Here is a 12,572-nt window from a genome sequence, read left to right as displayed (position 1 = left end):
GCGATGTGCACTGAGGCTGTATGCTTACGTAACCGACACATCCTCCATCACAGTTGCCCAAGCCCTCTCTTTTTAGAGTGCTCGCTCTGATGTGACAACAAGAAAAGCAGCAGGGCGACAAACAAATTCACCTTCAGAGAGAAAGCCAAAGAGCTCGGGGCGTTCGTGTTGTCAACAAGAAGAAAGGGCCCATTTCTGCTTCAATGCGATGAAGAAAATGCATTTAAATAGCCTACAGGTGCCTTTATAAAAGTGTAAAAGCTTCTTTTTTTGCAGCAGCAGCAGCATGCATGCATTCATGCATGCATCTTGTGTTGCCGGTGGTGGTGTCCTCACCTCCTCCAGAACGTTGACGGTGTTCCTGCAGCTCTGCAACCGGGTGGTGAAGCTGGACGTGGTGGGCGAATTGTAATCCTCGGTCGTCTCCGAGAGGAACTCGGATACTGAGATCTGATCCGGCATCCTCGACGGCGGATAATGGCCAGCTGGGTGGCTAGATGGGGAGGGGGCAAGGGCTGGGGGGGGACAGGGAGGTGTCGAGGAGAGAGCACTTCAGGGGGAGCACAGCATGTAAACGCGGGTTGTGCGGGAGGGGGAGGCAGGGCGAGTCCGAGTGAGGGAGGGGAGAAAAGCGGATTTTTCTTGTCGCTACGGAGATGATTAAGTCCCGTTTTTCCCTCTCGGATGACTTCACTGCTCCCCGGGGGGGAGGCGAGGGGGAGGAATTAGCTGGATTTTGAGAGGAAATGGGGAGCGTGCAAACGTCTAAATCGCTCGTCTAAGTCGACCTCGGAGGAAGGATAGCGGATGGCCACATTTTGCTCCACAGATGTTCCAAAACGAACCCAGTTTACAAAATCGCCCCGCAAACAGTCCGCCGTTCGCGCTAAACCACCTCCCTATCGTAGTCCATGGTGCGCTGATGTCATCTCCCAACTGCAGCGGGCTTCGGTGCTGTCTTCTACGGGTGATTTTTGGAAGGTATGAGAAAGGTTTTCGTGCCGCAGACTCATCCGCCGCCGCCACTCTCGCTCGCTCTCCAAGCTGCTCTGAGAAAGAGCAGCAGGAGGAGGCGGGAGCGACGGCTAAGCTAGCGGACGTCCGACATGGCAACTTCCTATTACGGGGTTTCAAAATAAAAAAAAACGTGACAAAGCACACGTATATGCAAACGACAGAGCGGACTAGAAGTGTCGTTTGAGTCGTTTGGTAATACCGTTCTGTCATGTTCGGCCCCATTTAATGACAAATAAACAAGGTTGGGTGTCTCTAAACCGCGCCAATCGTCTACTTTCTTTTTGTTGCATTTTATTTTGTGGGCACATCACCATGTATGTCTATGATAGTGTGCTTATTAAGGGTACCTTGACCCGCATTCCCTGTTTCCACCAGTTGACCAAGCTGACACTGCGCATGCGTCATGTGACTGCAGTGAACGCTGCTGCTGCTGTTCAACGTTTGCCAGGCCTTTTAACAACCCAAACGTGTTTTGTTTACGGTACGATTACTTTTAAAAAAGTCGAGAAATATATTTACGTTTTTTTTCAACTAATACTGTAAACTTGGTTATAATGAAAAAAAATCCATAAGCGTCATATCTTACCTTTTACCTTCTCAAGGATTTAGACACTAAAAACATGCTTTTAGCGGGCATTTAAATAACTGTCCTCGCCCATCATGCATGCAAGCAATGCAAATGTGGCGACATATTTGTTTTTTGTCCCACTCTCTCATTTGACTTTCAAAAGCACACCAAGCGCCATCTTGTGGTTTGTGGAATGCGTTACGAACCCTCATTAAATTGAATTGACCGTTATTGATTCAGTACTGCTCCTACATATGAACAGCTTTCTCCCAATCTGTAACACAATAACAACAGCAATGTAAAGATATCTTAACCCTTAGCAATTCATGGAGTGCTATGAAACGAGGAATTAAAGTAACATTCATTCAAACATTGTTGCCTAAAGGTGTTTTATGCCTCATTTTGAGCTTGGCTAAACTTTCTGAAAATCTAATTTCATGTGTGGAAATATAAATAATAAATATATGTATTTCATTTTTAAAATCTATTTCAAATGAGTGATGTAATGGTTTTTATCAACGCTTACCGCCGATTGCGCAAAATTATGTGTTTTGACTTACTCTACTTGCCGTAGTTAGCGATCAAATATGGCCGACCTTCTGCGCATGCGCGCTGAGCGGCGAAGCTAACGTTGTTAGGAAAGAGTAAAGTGCGTCGAAACCAGAGAGAAATATTCGTCTCTTCTGGATCGACTCCGTCTAGACATCTATCAGACGGATTGGAGAACCAAACCAAACAAAATACTTACTTTTGGTTTCCAGGTGGATGTTAGTCACTCGCCGTAAACGGACATACAGTATATGAGCAACTTTTGGCGAGGGAGAGCCGATAAACAGCGTGCTGAATGGCAGAAGGCTCCTCAGGTACAGTAAATAATTTTAATTTTGGTCTCATTGTATCCAGTCGTCCACTTAACAAAACTTTCTCTCTGTAAATGACTAATTTGACTTTTCGTCAGCATGTATTTAGCTTGTTGAAGTTAGTCTGCTCTTTCACACAAGCTGCCTTGACGTTTTTATTGGACCGAGGTTTGAATAAGTGGTATAACAATAATGTTTGACTGTTCATAGCGCAGAGATGAATGGGCAAGGCGCTACGATGATACTTTTAAGTAGTTGAGCAGCTTTAGTAGTGGAATAAATACAAAGTTTTTAAAGCTTTTTCTACATCATGCATGCCCCACCAATACCCAGATGAGTACAAAGAGCCCTGACTGTTTTATTCTAACTGCACCTATCAGCTTTTAGTTTCCCTTTATAGTAGAGTGTGCGGACCCACGCAGTCCACAGTTTCTTTGGAGAGAGGAGGGGTGTAGTTTTTCTTACCTGATATTTAGAGTCATGTCTTCGTTTGTCAACTTTAAGATTGTGCACGTACACGCACCATGAACGAGCCTGACACAGATGTTGCAAAAATGACAAACTACACAAAGACCCTTTAAATCACAAATTGTTTTAATCATAATTTCAATCTCAATCAAATAATTGTGATTGCTATTTTTCCCAGCCCAATTATGTACTCTAACCATATACAGTACACCAGTTTTAAACAAGTAAGAATTATTTTATTATTGACACATAAATCTATACAATCACTTTGTATACTTCATGAAATTTGGTGATAAGGTCATATACTATGTACTTGTCATTCAAAGCAGAGTAAATCTTAATAGCGAAAGTTCGTGCGTAAATGACACCCATTGAAAAGGAATTTTGGGGGGTGTAATTTTATGCATTTTATATATATATATAATTTTTTTTAAATAATCGGCAGATTAATCGGTAATCTGTATGTTTTTCTGCCAAAAGTCGGTATCTGCCTCAAAAAATGTGCATCATTCGTGCCCTAGTCAGTATTTGACATTGTCGCTGTTATGCTTGTAGACCCACCGGACCTCAATCCAGAGGGCGCATCGCATCATGAAAAGCCAAACAACTACAAGTCCGGGCGTGGTCATTCAAGATTCAGTGGCGAGCGACGCTCGAGCGCTCCCTCTCAGCAATATGGCCGCCCTCATCACAGCTTCCAACACGTGGCCTCTCAGGATGCTCATCGCCAACAGGGCCAGGCGAGCGGCCGGAGGCGAGGCAGAGGTCAACGAGATGGATTCCCGGGCGGCAATGAGAATTTTCACGCCTCGCGCTGGCAAAGAGATTTCGCTGGCGACCAGTTAGACTACAGGCCTGATCGGACGAGCTGGCGGAGAGGCGATGGCGGCATCAAGAATTCGGAACAGAGCAACTTGAGGCATGAGAATCCCAGGCGAAGAGGCGACCCTCATTTAAGGGAGAAGAACACTGGTGTTGGGCGTCGGACGCCGGATGACCAGGCAGCGGAAGAACGAGAAAGGAGCCAGCAGGCCACGGCGACTGGTCCGAACCACCGTGGAGATCATCTGAAGAAACAGACCGAACAAAAACGGCGACAAGGGCCCATCAAACCTCCCAAAGTGCCAGCGCGGGACGAGAGGGACTCGGATAGAGCAGCCGGTCGCCACGGCAACCGTGACAGGCGACACCCAGGCGACAGTCACAGAGGCCAAAGGGGAGCGTGCAACCGCAACATCCCAGAAAGCAACGAAACGCAGACAGGTTGGATAATAAAAGATAATAAAGAAGAAGATAATAAAATTAATTTAAAATATCAAATAAAATAAATTTTCATCAATAAAATGGTAAACAAATACTGAATTTCATTTATTTAATAGTCGGGTAATTCATTATAATTCCATTATTTATAAATAATAAAGCAAAGAAAATAAGTGAGAATTATATTAATAAAATAAACTTCATAAAATTCATTTTATGACATGATTCATTTTAAATGAATTTGTAATTAGTGAAGTGAAAAATGAGCCTAATTATTTTAACATATTAAAACAGCACATAGCATGCAAAAATATTTGTGAAATAAACATTTTATAGATAAGGTAATGTACTTTATTAAATTGGCTAATTAATTATATTTAAATTAATTATTAATAATATTTTTTATGAGATGAATGATTGTTAATACCATTTTTAAAAATGAGCATAAAATATTTTATGAGATTGATGTGTGGCTTCGCTGGTCCTCCGCGACCTTTCAGGATGTCTGATCGAGCAGCTGTCGGAGGAGAAGTACGAGTGCATGGTGTGCTGCGACGTCATTCGTGTGATGGCGCCCGTGTGGAGCTGCCGCAGCTGCTTCCACGTCTTCCACCTCAACTGCATCAAGAAATGGGCACGCTCACCCGCCTCCCAGGCAGACGGTACGAGTTTGTCCAGGTCATTTGGCGGGAAGATTTTATTTTTGGTGGTTTGGATTAAGATGAGATTTTTTTTTTTTTGATTCGTTACGTTAGAAATATTTTTAAACAGAAATATATTTTACAAAGTCTAATCTTCTTCGTTTGTGACTGCATGACTGTATTGTATGATACTGCCTCCTGGTGGCCAAGGTGGGTACACCAAGAGCGGCATGCTCTCAAGTGCCATTAGCATGCTTTTGTGGATTTTTTAAAATTATTTTTTATTTACCACAGTAGCAAGAGAAGCGACAGCGCTGTTCAAACGTGCTGCTGATTTTTTGGGTTTCATCTCCTTTGTTCCGATCTGTTCTTTTCCCAGATTCATCTGACGGTTGGCGTTGTCCCGCCTGTCAGAATGTTGCACTCAAGCACCCGGCCTCCTACGCCTGCTTTTGCGGTGAGTCTCTCTCTCATTAACCCTTTGACTGCCAAAAACGTTAAATAACGTTTAGTAAAATCCTATGGAGGAGTGCCAAAGACGTTAAAAGACGTTTGTTTCAAAACAGAGGTGAAACTAACCATTTTCTATTGTTGATTACTGAAAAACGGAATAAGGTAGAAACAAACTTTTTTTTTCTGATGAAAGATGAGAGTCCAATCTTTCATTTGGTAGTATGTGTGTTTCCATAGTCCAAACACATAATTTTCTGTGGACCTTGAAAGATCAGTCAAAATGCTTAAATCGGCTGGCACCCACGGCATCCCTTTTCTGAAAACGTCTGGCAGTCAAAGAGTTAAAAGTGGCCACAATTTGACACAAAACCAGATGGCACGACTGCCCTCTGCCAACAGGCAAAGTGACCAATCCTGAGTGGCAGCGCAGCGAGATCCCCCACAGCTGCGGCGACATGTGTGGGAGGAAAAGAAGCAGTGTGGGCTGCAACCACCCGTGCAACATGTGAGCTAACACCTCACAGACAATACAAACTCGCTTTGTAGGGAAGTTACGGCCGCAAAAGAACTTGTTGTTGCTCTCCTTCCGTGTCTCCAGATTATGTCACCCAGGACCTTGTCCTCAGTGTCCCGCCTTTGTGACCAAATCCTGCGTCTGTGGAAGAACAAGGTACCACACCCATCCAGTGTGCTTTTCCGCTATTCTTTCCTTCTTCAAAGGGGTTTTGTCGCCTCTTTCCAGTCAGCCGATGCGCTGCAGCCAGCCGTCGCTCCTCCACTGCGAGCAGGTGTGCGGCACCGTGCTCAACTGCGGCCAACACACGTGCGCTCAGGTGTGCCACGGCGGACCGTGTCAGCCCTGCCAGCTGCAAGTCCAGCAAGGTGCGGATCACACGGCCCGTATCGAAATGCATTTGCCGTTTGTTGTTTTCCCTCATAAGAATTTCGTAGATTTTTAAAGCAGAATATAAGTTTCTTTGCAATAAAATGTTCAACGCTGCTAATAGGGTCTGACATGACCCATTTTTTGGGTGGTTGGCTAACATCGCTAATGTGACTTTTGTGACCCTACGCTAGCCTGCTACTGTGGCGTTTCCACTCGCGAGGTCCCTTGTGGCACGGATGAAGATGGATTGGACGGTTCGGGGAATTTTTCTTGTCAAAAAGCTTGTGGAAAGTATGTTTTTTTTTTTTTTCAATTATCACTTGATTAGGGAAAGTGTAGAGATAATTCCAATTTTATTCAACATTGTTTTACAACATAAATCCCTTCCATTGTTTTAAATGAAGAACATAAACAAAACAAAACAAAAAAAAAAGGCGGCTTACTTAAAACGGTAAATTACTTTCTGAGTTCTCCAGCAGTAGCCTAAGTCAGTTTCCACATTTTAAACCACAAACTGTCCCAAACCACTCCTCCAGTTTAGAATAGATTATTTATTGTCATTGTAATATGTAGGAGGCAATGGATTCAACCTCTTTCTGCTATTAGTCTTTTTACTAGCCGCTGTGGAAAGCTAAGTTGTTGTTTTTTTTACACCGCTCCACATTCTTCTTCCAGGATGTTAAACTGTGAGGCCCATCAGTGCCAGCAGCCGTGCCATCGCGGCCCCTGCCCGCCGTGCCCTCGTTCGCCGAGCACAGTAAAGACTTGCCCCTGCGGCCAGACGCCGTTGGCCAAGCTCCTGGAGCTGGGCTGCTCGGAGCGAAAAAGCTGCTCCGACCCCATCCCCTCCTGCGGGAAGACTTGCGGCATGCCCCTGCCCTGCGGCTCCAACGGTATGACGCAGGTTGTTTATGCCTACTATAATGCGGTTGCTCGAGTTTGTTTTTTCAGCAAGGCAGCCATTATCATATTGGGCAACAGAGGGCGCTGTTACTGCTAATGCGCTAGTGCAGATTTCAAAGCCATTTTCAATTGGCTGATTTTTTTATTTTTCTGTTTTGGTGCGGTGTTGGGCCTTTTTCTTTCTTTTTTTGTTTTTTTTTTTGTTACAAGGAACGCTAGGGCGTTTTGTGTTTTTAACTTTTGGGCATGATCGTATTTTTTGAGGTTGCACACAAGTAATATGGAAGACGCCCGAAGTCGGCAAAAGTGAGCCGGTGTGCCTACGCGTATGTTTCAGACACGATCCACCAATGTGACAAGCTGTGCCACGAGGGAGCGTGTGGGCCTTGTTCCCTGACTTCTACCATCAGATGCAGATGCGCTTCCAAGACAAAGGTGACCAAAACAAAAAAAAAAGCACCTCTACGCCGTCATGTTTTATTTTCTCCAACTGGCATTGTGTCGCATTTCAGGAGGTGCCGTGTGCCACAATCACAAGAGAAGGTGAGCTTATTGCTCCCAGATGAAATGCTTTTTTAAACGGTCACATTCGTCACGCTGTTATTTCATTCCTTTGTGTGCTGCATTGCAGAGGAGTTGGTGTTCACCTGCGAAAAGCGCTGCAACAAGAAGCGCTCCTGCGGCCGACACAAGTGTGGCGAGCTGTGCTGCGTGGTGAGTTGTAAAGTCCGCTTTTTGCAAAATAAACACGTCAAGCAGAACAGTGACTTTGATGCTAATACCTAAACTTGTCTGATGTCCAACCTATGACCATTTTCTCCGTCATAATCACACGTGGGCTTTTCTCAAATCCAAAGTGCTGCCATCTACTGGCGTGTGTGCGCTAGTAAAGTTGTTTGCACGCTTGAAATTCAATATGTGTGATACGTGTCTTTTCAGCGTGTTTTTTTAATTTTTATCTTCCTATTCTGGACCTGACTTTTTTCTTTGCACCACTCACTGTTTGGTTTTGACCTACCGCAACAAACGTGTACCAAAATAACTGCTTGGCACTGAACTTTTGAACGGTTGAGTTTTTGGGATTGATTTGTGAGTTTTTGTGTTGCATGCAGAGAGTGGATCACAAATGCCTGCTGATCTGCGGCTACAAACTCATCTGTGGCCTGCATCGCTGCCAGGATCCTTGTCACCGTGGCAACTGTGAACCCTGCTGGCAGTCTAGTGAGTCACATACAGCTATATTTGATCATGTTTACCTTATTTTTCTCTTCTTTTTTTTTTTAAGGGTCATTTGGTGTATTTGGTCTGAATGTAATGAGCCATGACCTTGGACTTGTTTTTGTTCCCGTTTTTTTTCTTCTTCTCTTTCCTTCATTTTTATTTTTGCGTTTTTGCAGGTTTTGACGAGCTGACGTGCCACTGCGGGGCGTCCGTGTTATACCCACCCATCCCGTGCGGCACAAGCCCGCCTGAGTGCAAGAACCTGTGCACCAGGAGACACGAGTGTGACCATCCAGGTAAGGCGTATTGCATGCTGCATGTCAAGGGACAAACAAAAAGTGCAAACGTGCGCTTACTGCTCGTGCCGTAGCTGCCTGCCGCAGTACCAAGACTCACCTGCGAGCGGCGCCACAGGGCATCCAGATTTCTGGGAAATAGAAAGAAGAAGCTATGAGCTACATTTTGATTGAAAACAATTTTCCAGCTTCAATGTTGATGTTTAACATACGGTTGTCGGCCCAGGTTGTTTTTCGAACAGCTCGGGGAGGAGAAAAAAATCATTTAACAACAACTCTGCTGTTTCAGTGTTCCACAACTGCCACAGCGAAGAGAAGTGTCCCCCTTGCACTTACCTGACCGACAAATGGTGCATGGGAAAGCACGAGGTGACGCCCCATTTTTGAAGATTCACACTGTAAGCCCCCCCCCCCCCCCCCCTTCTTTTTTTTTTAAACGTATTTTATTTTATAGCAACGCAGCAACATCCCTTGCCACCTGCAAGACATTTCCTGCGGGCTGACGTGCGACAAAACGCTGCCGTGCCAGATGCACCACTGCAGGCGAATCTGCCACCGCGGCGACTGCTTGGCAGCGGCGGACGGATGCCGCCAGCCGTGCGCGCTTCCCCGCCCCGACTGCGGCCACGCCTGCGCCGCCCCCTGCCACACGGGCACCGCCTGCCCGCAAACCACCTGCGCCGCCAAGGTACAAAATGACACAATGTCAACACAATGAAGGCGCTTTTTCTAATCCTGTGCAATACGCGTAGGTGGCGCTGCGGTGCGATTGCGGTCGAAGGAAGGAAACGGTGTCGTGCACCGAGGCTGCCAGTTCCTATCAGAGGTCGGTTTTGTCCCGCTTCCTAACAGATTCTCTTTACAAAACACAACTACATAAAGAAAAATACAATGCCATATTGACTGGTTCTCGCAGGTACGCGGCCATCGCCATGGCCAGCAAGCTGTCCGACATGCAGCCGGGCGACTCCATGGACATCGGGCCGTTGCTCGCCAAGAAGGAGCTCAAACAGAGCAGGTAGCAAATTGCCGGCAATTTGTCGGGAGGCGAGCGTTGACCTCGCCACTTTTGCCCGTCAGGCTGGAATGCGACGAGGAGTGCGCCACTCTGGAGAGGAACAAGCGGCTGGCCGAGGCCCTGCAGATTGACCCCTCCTCGGACCCCTTCCACGTGCGCTCCACCTCCGTGTACAGCAGCAGCCTCAAAGAGGACGCCAGGTGCGTCTCCTGTTTGTGCTGGTTTGGACTGACGTCGCACTCAAAAGTCACTTTGTGCATTTGCTGTCTTTCAGAAAAGACTTGAAGTTTGTCTCAGGTGTAGAAGAGGCCATTAAGAATCTTGTGGAGCTCGTTTCGAAGGCGAGTGTGCATTCTTAATCCCTTATGATTAGTGGTCCGACGGATCACAAAAGTCACAGATCGGATCGTTTTTCGGATCAAAAAAAAAATAAGATAAATAGTACTTTGTCTTCATTTGTTGTTGTTTTTAAATGCTTTTTCTCATTAAATTAAAAAAAAAATTCAAAATGTCTAATATAGCCGTTTAGGTTTTAGGAACGCAACTTAACGTGCAACATGAAGCAGAAGCATTCTTATTTTTACTTGGTCCATGTGTAAAATAAGGTATTAATGGCTTAAAATTGTGTTCCTATAATCTAAACAGCTAAATTTGAGTTGAATGTTTTTTATTTTTTTAATGGACAAAAGTGTATAAAATAAATGAAGACAAAGTTCTATTTTTTTTTTTTTATATATATATAATGAAAAGACCTCAACGTGCAATTTAAGGCACATTCCCTTCCTTTAAACATGGAGATTGAATTACAAAGTAGCCTTGGTCCAGAATATTGAAAAAGAATTCAAGTAATCCAGATACCAGCACACTCGTTGGGTCATGCTAACAGGTAGCCGCTAGCCACTTACGTCGGAGACTTCTGCCATATCATACAATGAGGGAGTAATTAATTAGCAGTTTCTTAGTGTCCTAAATTAGCGATTGAACATGAGTTTGGGATAGCGTTGTGTTGATGTTGGTCAAAACTAAAATGTCAGTCAATCTGCGATAAAGAAATCCTAAACATCTACCACTAGGCTACTGAGCTGGTGATTTAGCCGGGTTTTGTTGTCGTTTAGGGCAAGCAGCCAAAGAGGAGCCACTGCTTCCAGCCTATGAACAGGGACCGCCGCAGGATCGTCCACGAGCTGGCGGAGGTCTACGCCGTGGAGAGCGTCAGCTACGAGAGCGAGCCCAATCGCAACGTGGTCGTCACGGCGCAAAAGTAAGCCTGGGAAATTGGCGACTTGGCGATTACGGTCGTAATTTTTTTGTCTATAATTCATTTGATAACTCTATTTTTCATGCTCAATATAATACCTTTCAAAATACATTTTGCCATTTGCTGTTGACTGAAAATGACATCATGTGTGCTCAGGTAACAACCAATCATAGCTTATTTTGCACACGTCACATGACCAAACCCCGAAAACAGGTGAGCCGTGATTTGGTCTTACCCAACCCTCTCCTTCATGTGTCCACTTGTTCTCAGGGGGAAGTCGCTGTGTCCAAAATGGACGCTCACCTCGTTGATCGAGCGCGAGACCACCACCAGGGCCCCCGTGCCCATCGCTCACATCAAGCAGGCGAGCAGCAGGTCAGTTCTTCTGCTTCTGTCAACAGGCGCCATTTTGTTACCCTCTTACATATTGTCCACCCCGCCCCAAAATTCTGCTCGCAGGGTTTCCGGCGCCACCCCCTGGTCCAAGCTGGTCAAAGAAGAGCCGGTAATCGATTATTTCGACGTCCAGGACTGAACAAATGGAGCAAGAATGCAATCATAAATAGCGTGAACGCTGCCTACGATCTATGGAGGACCAAAACTGCCAAAATTCAAAATAAATAAATGACTAAATAAATAAATACATGGCTAAATAAATAAATAAATGACTAAAAGTGGAAATAAAAACGGATATAATAAAATATAATTTGAAAATTAAATCCAAAAAAATAAATATAAATGGAAATAAAAACAACAAAAATATATATACATAAATACTTTTTTATTTAATTTTTGATTTATAAATTTTTATAAGTCCGTTTTTATTTTCACCTTTACTAATTAATTTATTTATTTAGTCATTTATTTTGTTTGAATTTTGGCAGTTTTGGTCCTCCATAACAAACTTCCACTAGCATGAATCCTGAATCAAGTCTTGAATTTGGGCACGTAATCAGTTGTATGCAAGCTCTCTTCAAAGAGAGGTACTTATTATAAAAAGGTGAAATAAAAGTTTTACTCCTTGTTTTGACTTTTTGAGTGTATTTCTGCATGTATACAGCGAGTGCTATAAATCCCTGAAGCCTTTCGAAGTGGGTGTGTGGATCCAAATGGGCTGCACTGAGGTGTTGGAGACATGAAAGTTTGGTGACTCATACAGCCGGTTATATCATTGTGTCAGCTCAACAACTAATATCCAGTAGAAGCAAGATAAAAAAAAAATGGATAAGAAATTAACCAACGAGATGTGCTTGAACTGCAGACTTTAAGTTTCAATTTGATGTTTTTTTACATGGCATACAGACTGAAGTGTGGAAAGTATCAACGATCTTACACCGTTCACCCAATTTGGATGAAAATACCCTCAAACATGATGAATTAGTAGATGAGTTTTAGATGACAGCTGCAATTCAATTGCTTTTTATTTTTATTTTCCTTGCTTTGACTTGCGAGGGCAAAGTTAAGATACAAGTGTTGTATGGAGCCAGAAAACTCAAGTCACTTGACCATAATCAGCAATTTGACAATGTAGACTTCAAGCTATTTCACGGCATGCTAGCTTAATGCTAACACCTAATGGGAAAACGCCACTCATGGGCTAACACGTCAATAGAATGATTTATACAATTGGTATAGTGTGGCTGGCATTTCCTATTCATTCCAATGGGGTAAGAAGGTTTGTGAATTTGTGATATGAGTGTTTTTGAGTTATGAGCTTTGCCTT

The 12,572-nt window shown here is 44.2% G+C and overlaps 2 protein-coding genes across 5 annotated transcripts in view; one reads left to right on the top strand and one right to left on the bottom strand.

Annotated features, from left to right (window-relative positions):
* Nucleotides 1-1,049, bottom strand: part of asap1b (ArfGAP with SH3 domain, ankyrin repeat and PH domain 1b) — a 39,295-nt gene extending 38,246 nt beyond the window's left edge. For all 4 annotated transcript variants that reach the window (XM_077554580.1, XM_077554582.1, XM_077554581.1 and 1 more), the window contains exon 1: nucleotides 337-1,049. In XM_077554580.1, the coding sequence (XP_077410706.1) occupies nucleotides 337-462 (126 nt within the window). In that variant the 5' untranslated portion in view covers nucleotides 463-1,049. The remainder of the gene's footprint in view (nucleotides 1-336) is intronic.
* Nucleotides 1,050-2,187: 1,138 nt separating this feature from the next.
* nfx1 (nuclear transcription factor, X-box binding 1) lies at nucleotides 2,188-11,879 on the top strand. The gene is made up of 23 exons (XM_077554965.1): nucleotides 2,188-2,448; nucleotides 3,469-4,176; nucleotides 4,674-4,835; nucleotides 5,194-5,271; nucleotides 5,667-5,772; nucleotides 5,866-5,937; nucleotides 6,010-6,149; nucleotides 6,345-6,444; nucleotides 6,829-7,046; nucleotides 7,394-7,491; nucleotides 7,569-7,599; nucleotides 7,688-7,770; nucleotides 8,169-8,277; nucleotides 8,454-8,573; nucleotides 8,863-8,942; nucleotides 9,028-9,261; nucleotides 9,326-9,399; nucleotides 9,490-9,591; nucleotides 9,654-9,791; nucleotides 9,866-9,932; nucleotides 10,707-10,852; nucleotides 11,120-11,224; nucleotides 11,309-11,879. The coding sequence occupies exons 1-23, from the start codon at nucleotides 2,430-2,432 to the stop codon at nucleotides 11,382-11,384; spliced, it is 3,066 nt and encodes a 1,021-aa protein (XP_077411091.1). The 5' UTR covers nucleotides 2,188-2,429; the 3' UTR covers nucleotides 11,385-11,879.
* The last annotated feature ends 693 nt before the right edge of the window (nucleotides 11,880-12,572 follow it).

The sequence above is a fragment of the Vanacampus margaritifer genome, chromosome 20 (assembly GCF_051991255.1).
Source record: "Vanacampus margaritifer isolate UIUO_Vmar chromosome 20, RoL_Vmar_1.0, whole genome shotgun sequence".
NCBI classification, from domain to species: Eukaryota; Metazoa; Chordata; class Actinopteri; order Syngnathiformes; family Syngnathidae; genus Vanacampus; species Vanacampus margaritifer.
Note: the sequence above shows the minus strand (reverse complement) of the source record. Positions and strands in the feature narration are given on the sequence as shown.

Coding starts and splice junctions, on each gene's coding strand:
- nfx1 (XM_077554965.1), top strand. Junction 4,836..5,193: donor ACCCGCCTCCCAGGCAGACG/GTACGAGTTTGT, acceptor TTCTTTTCCCAG/ATTCATCTGACGGTTGGCGT. Junction 6,445..6,828: donor TGTCAAAAAGCTTGTGGAAA/GTATGTTTTTTT, acceptor TTCTTCTTCCAG/GATGTTAAACTGTGAGGCCC.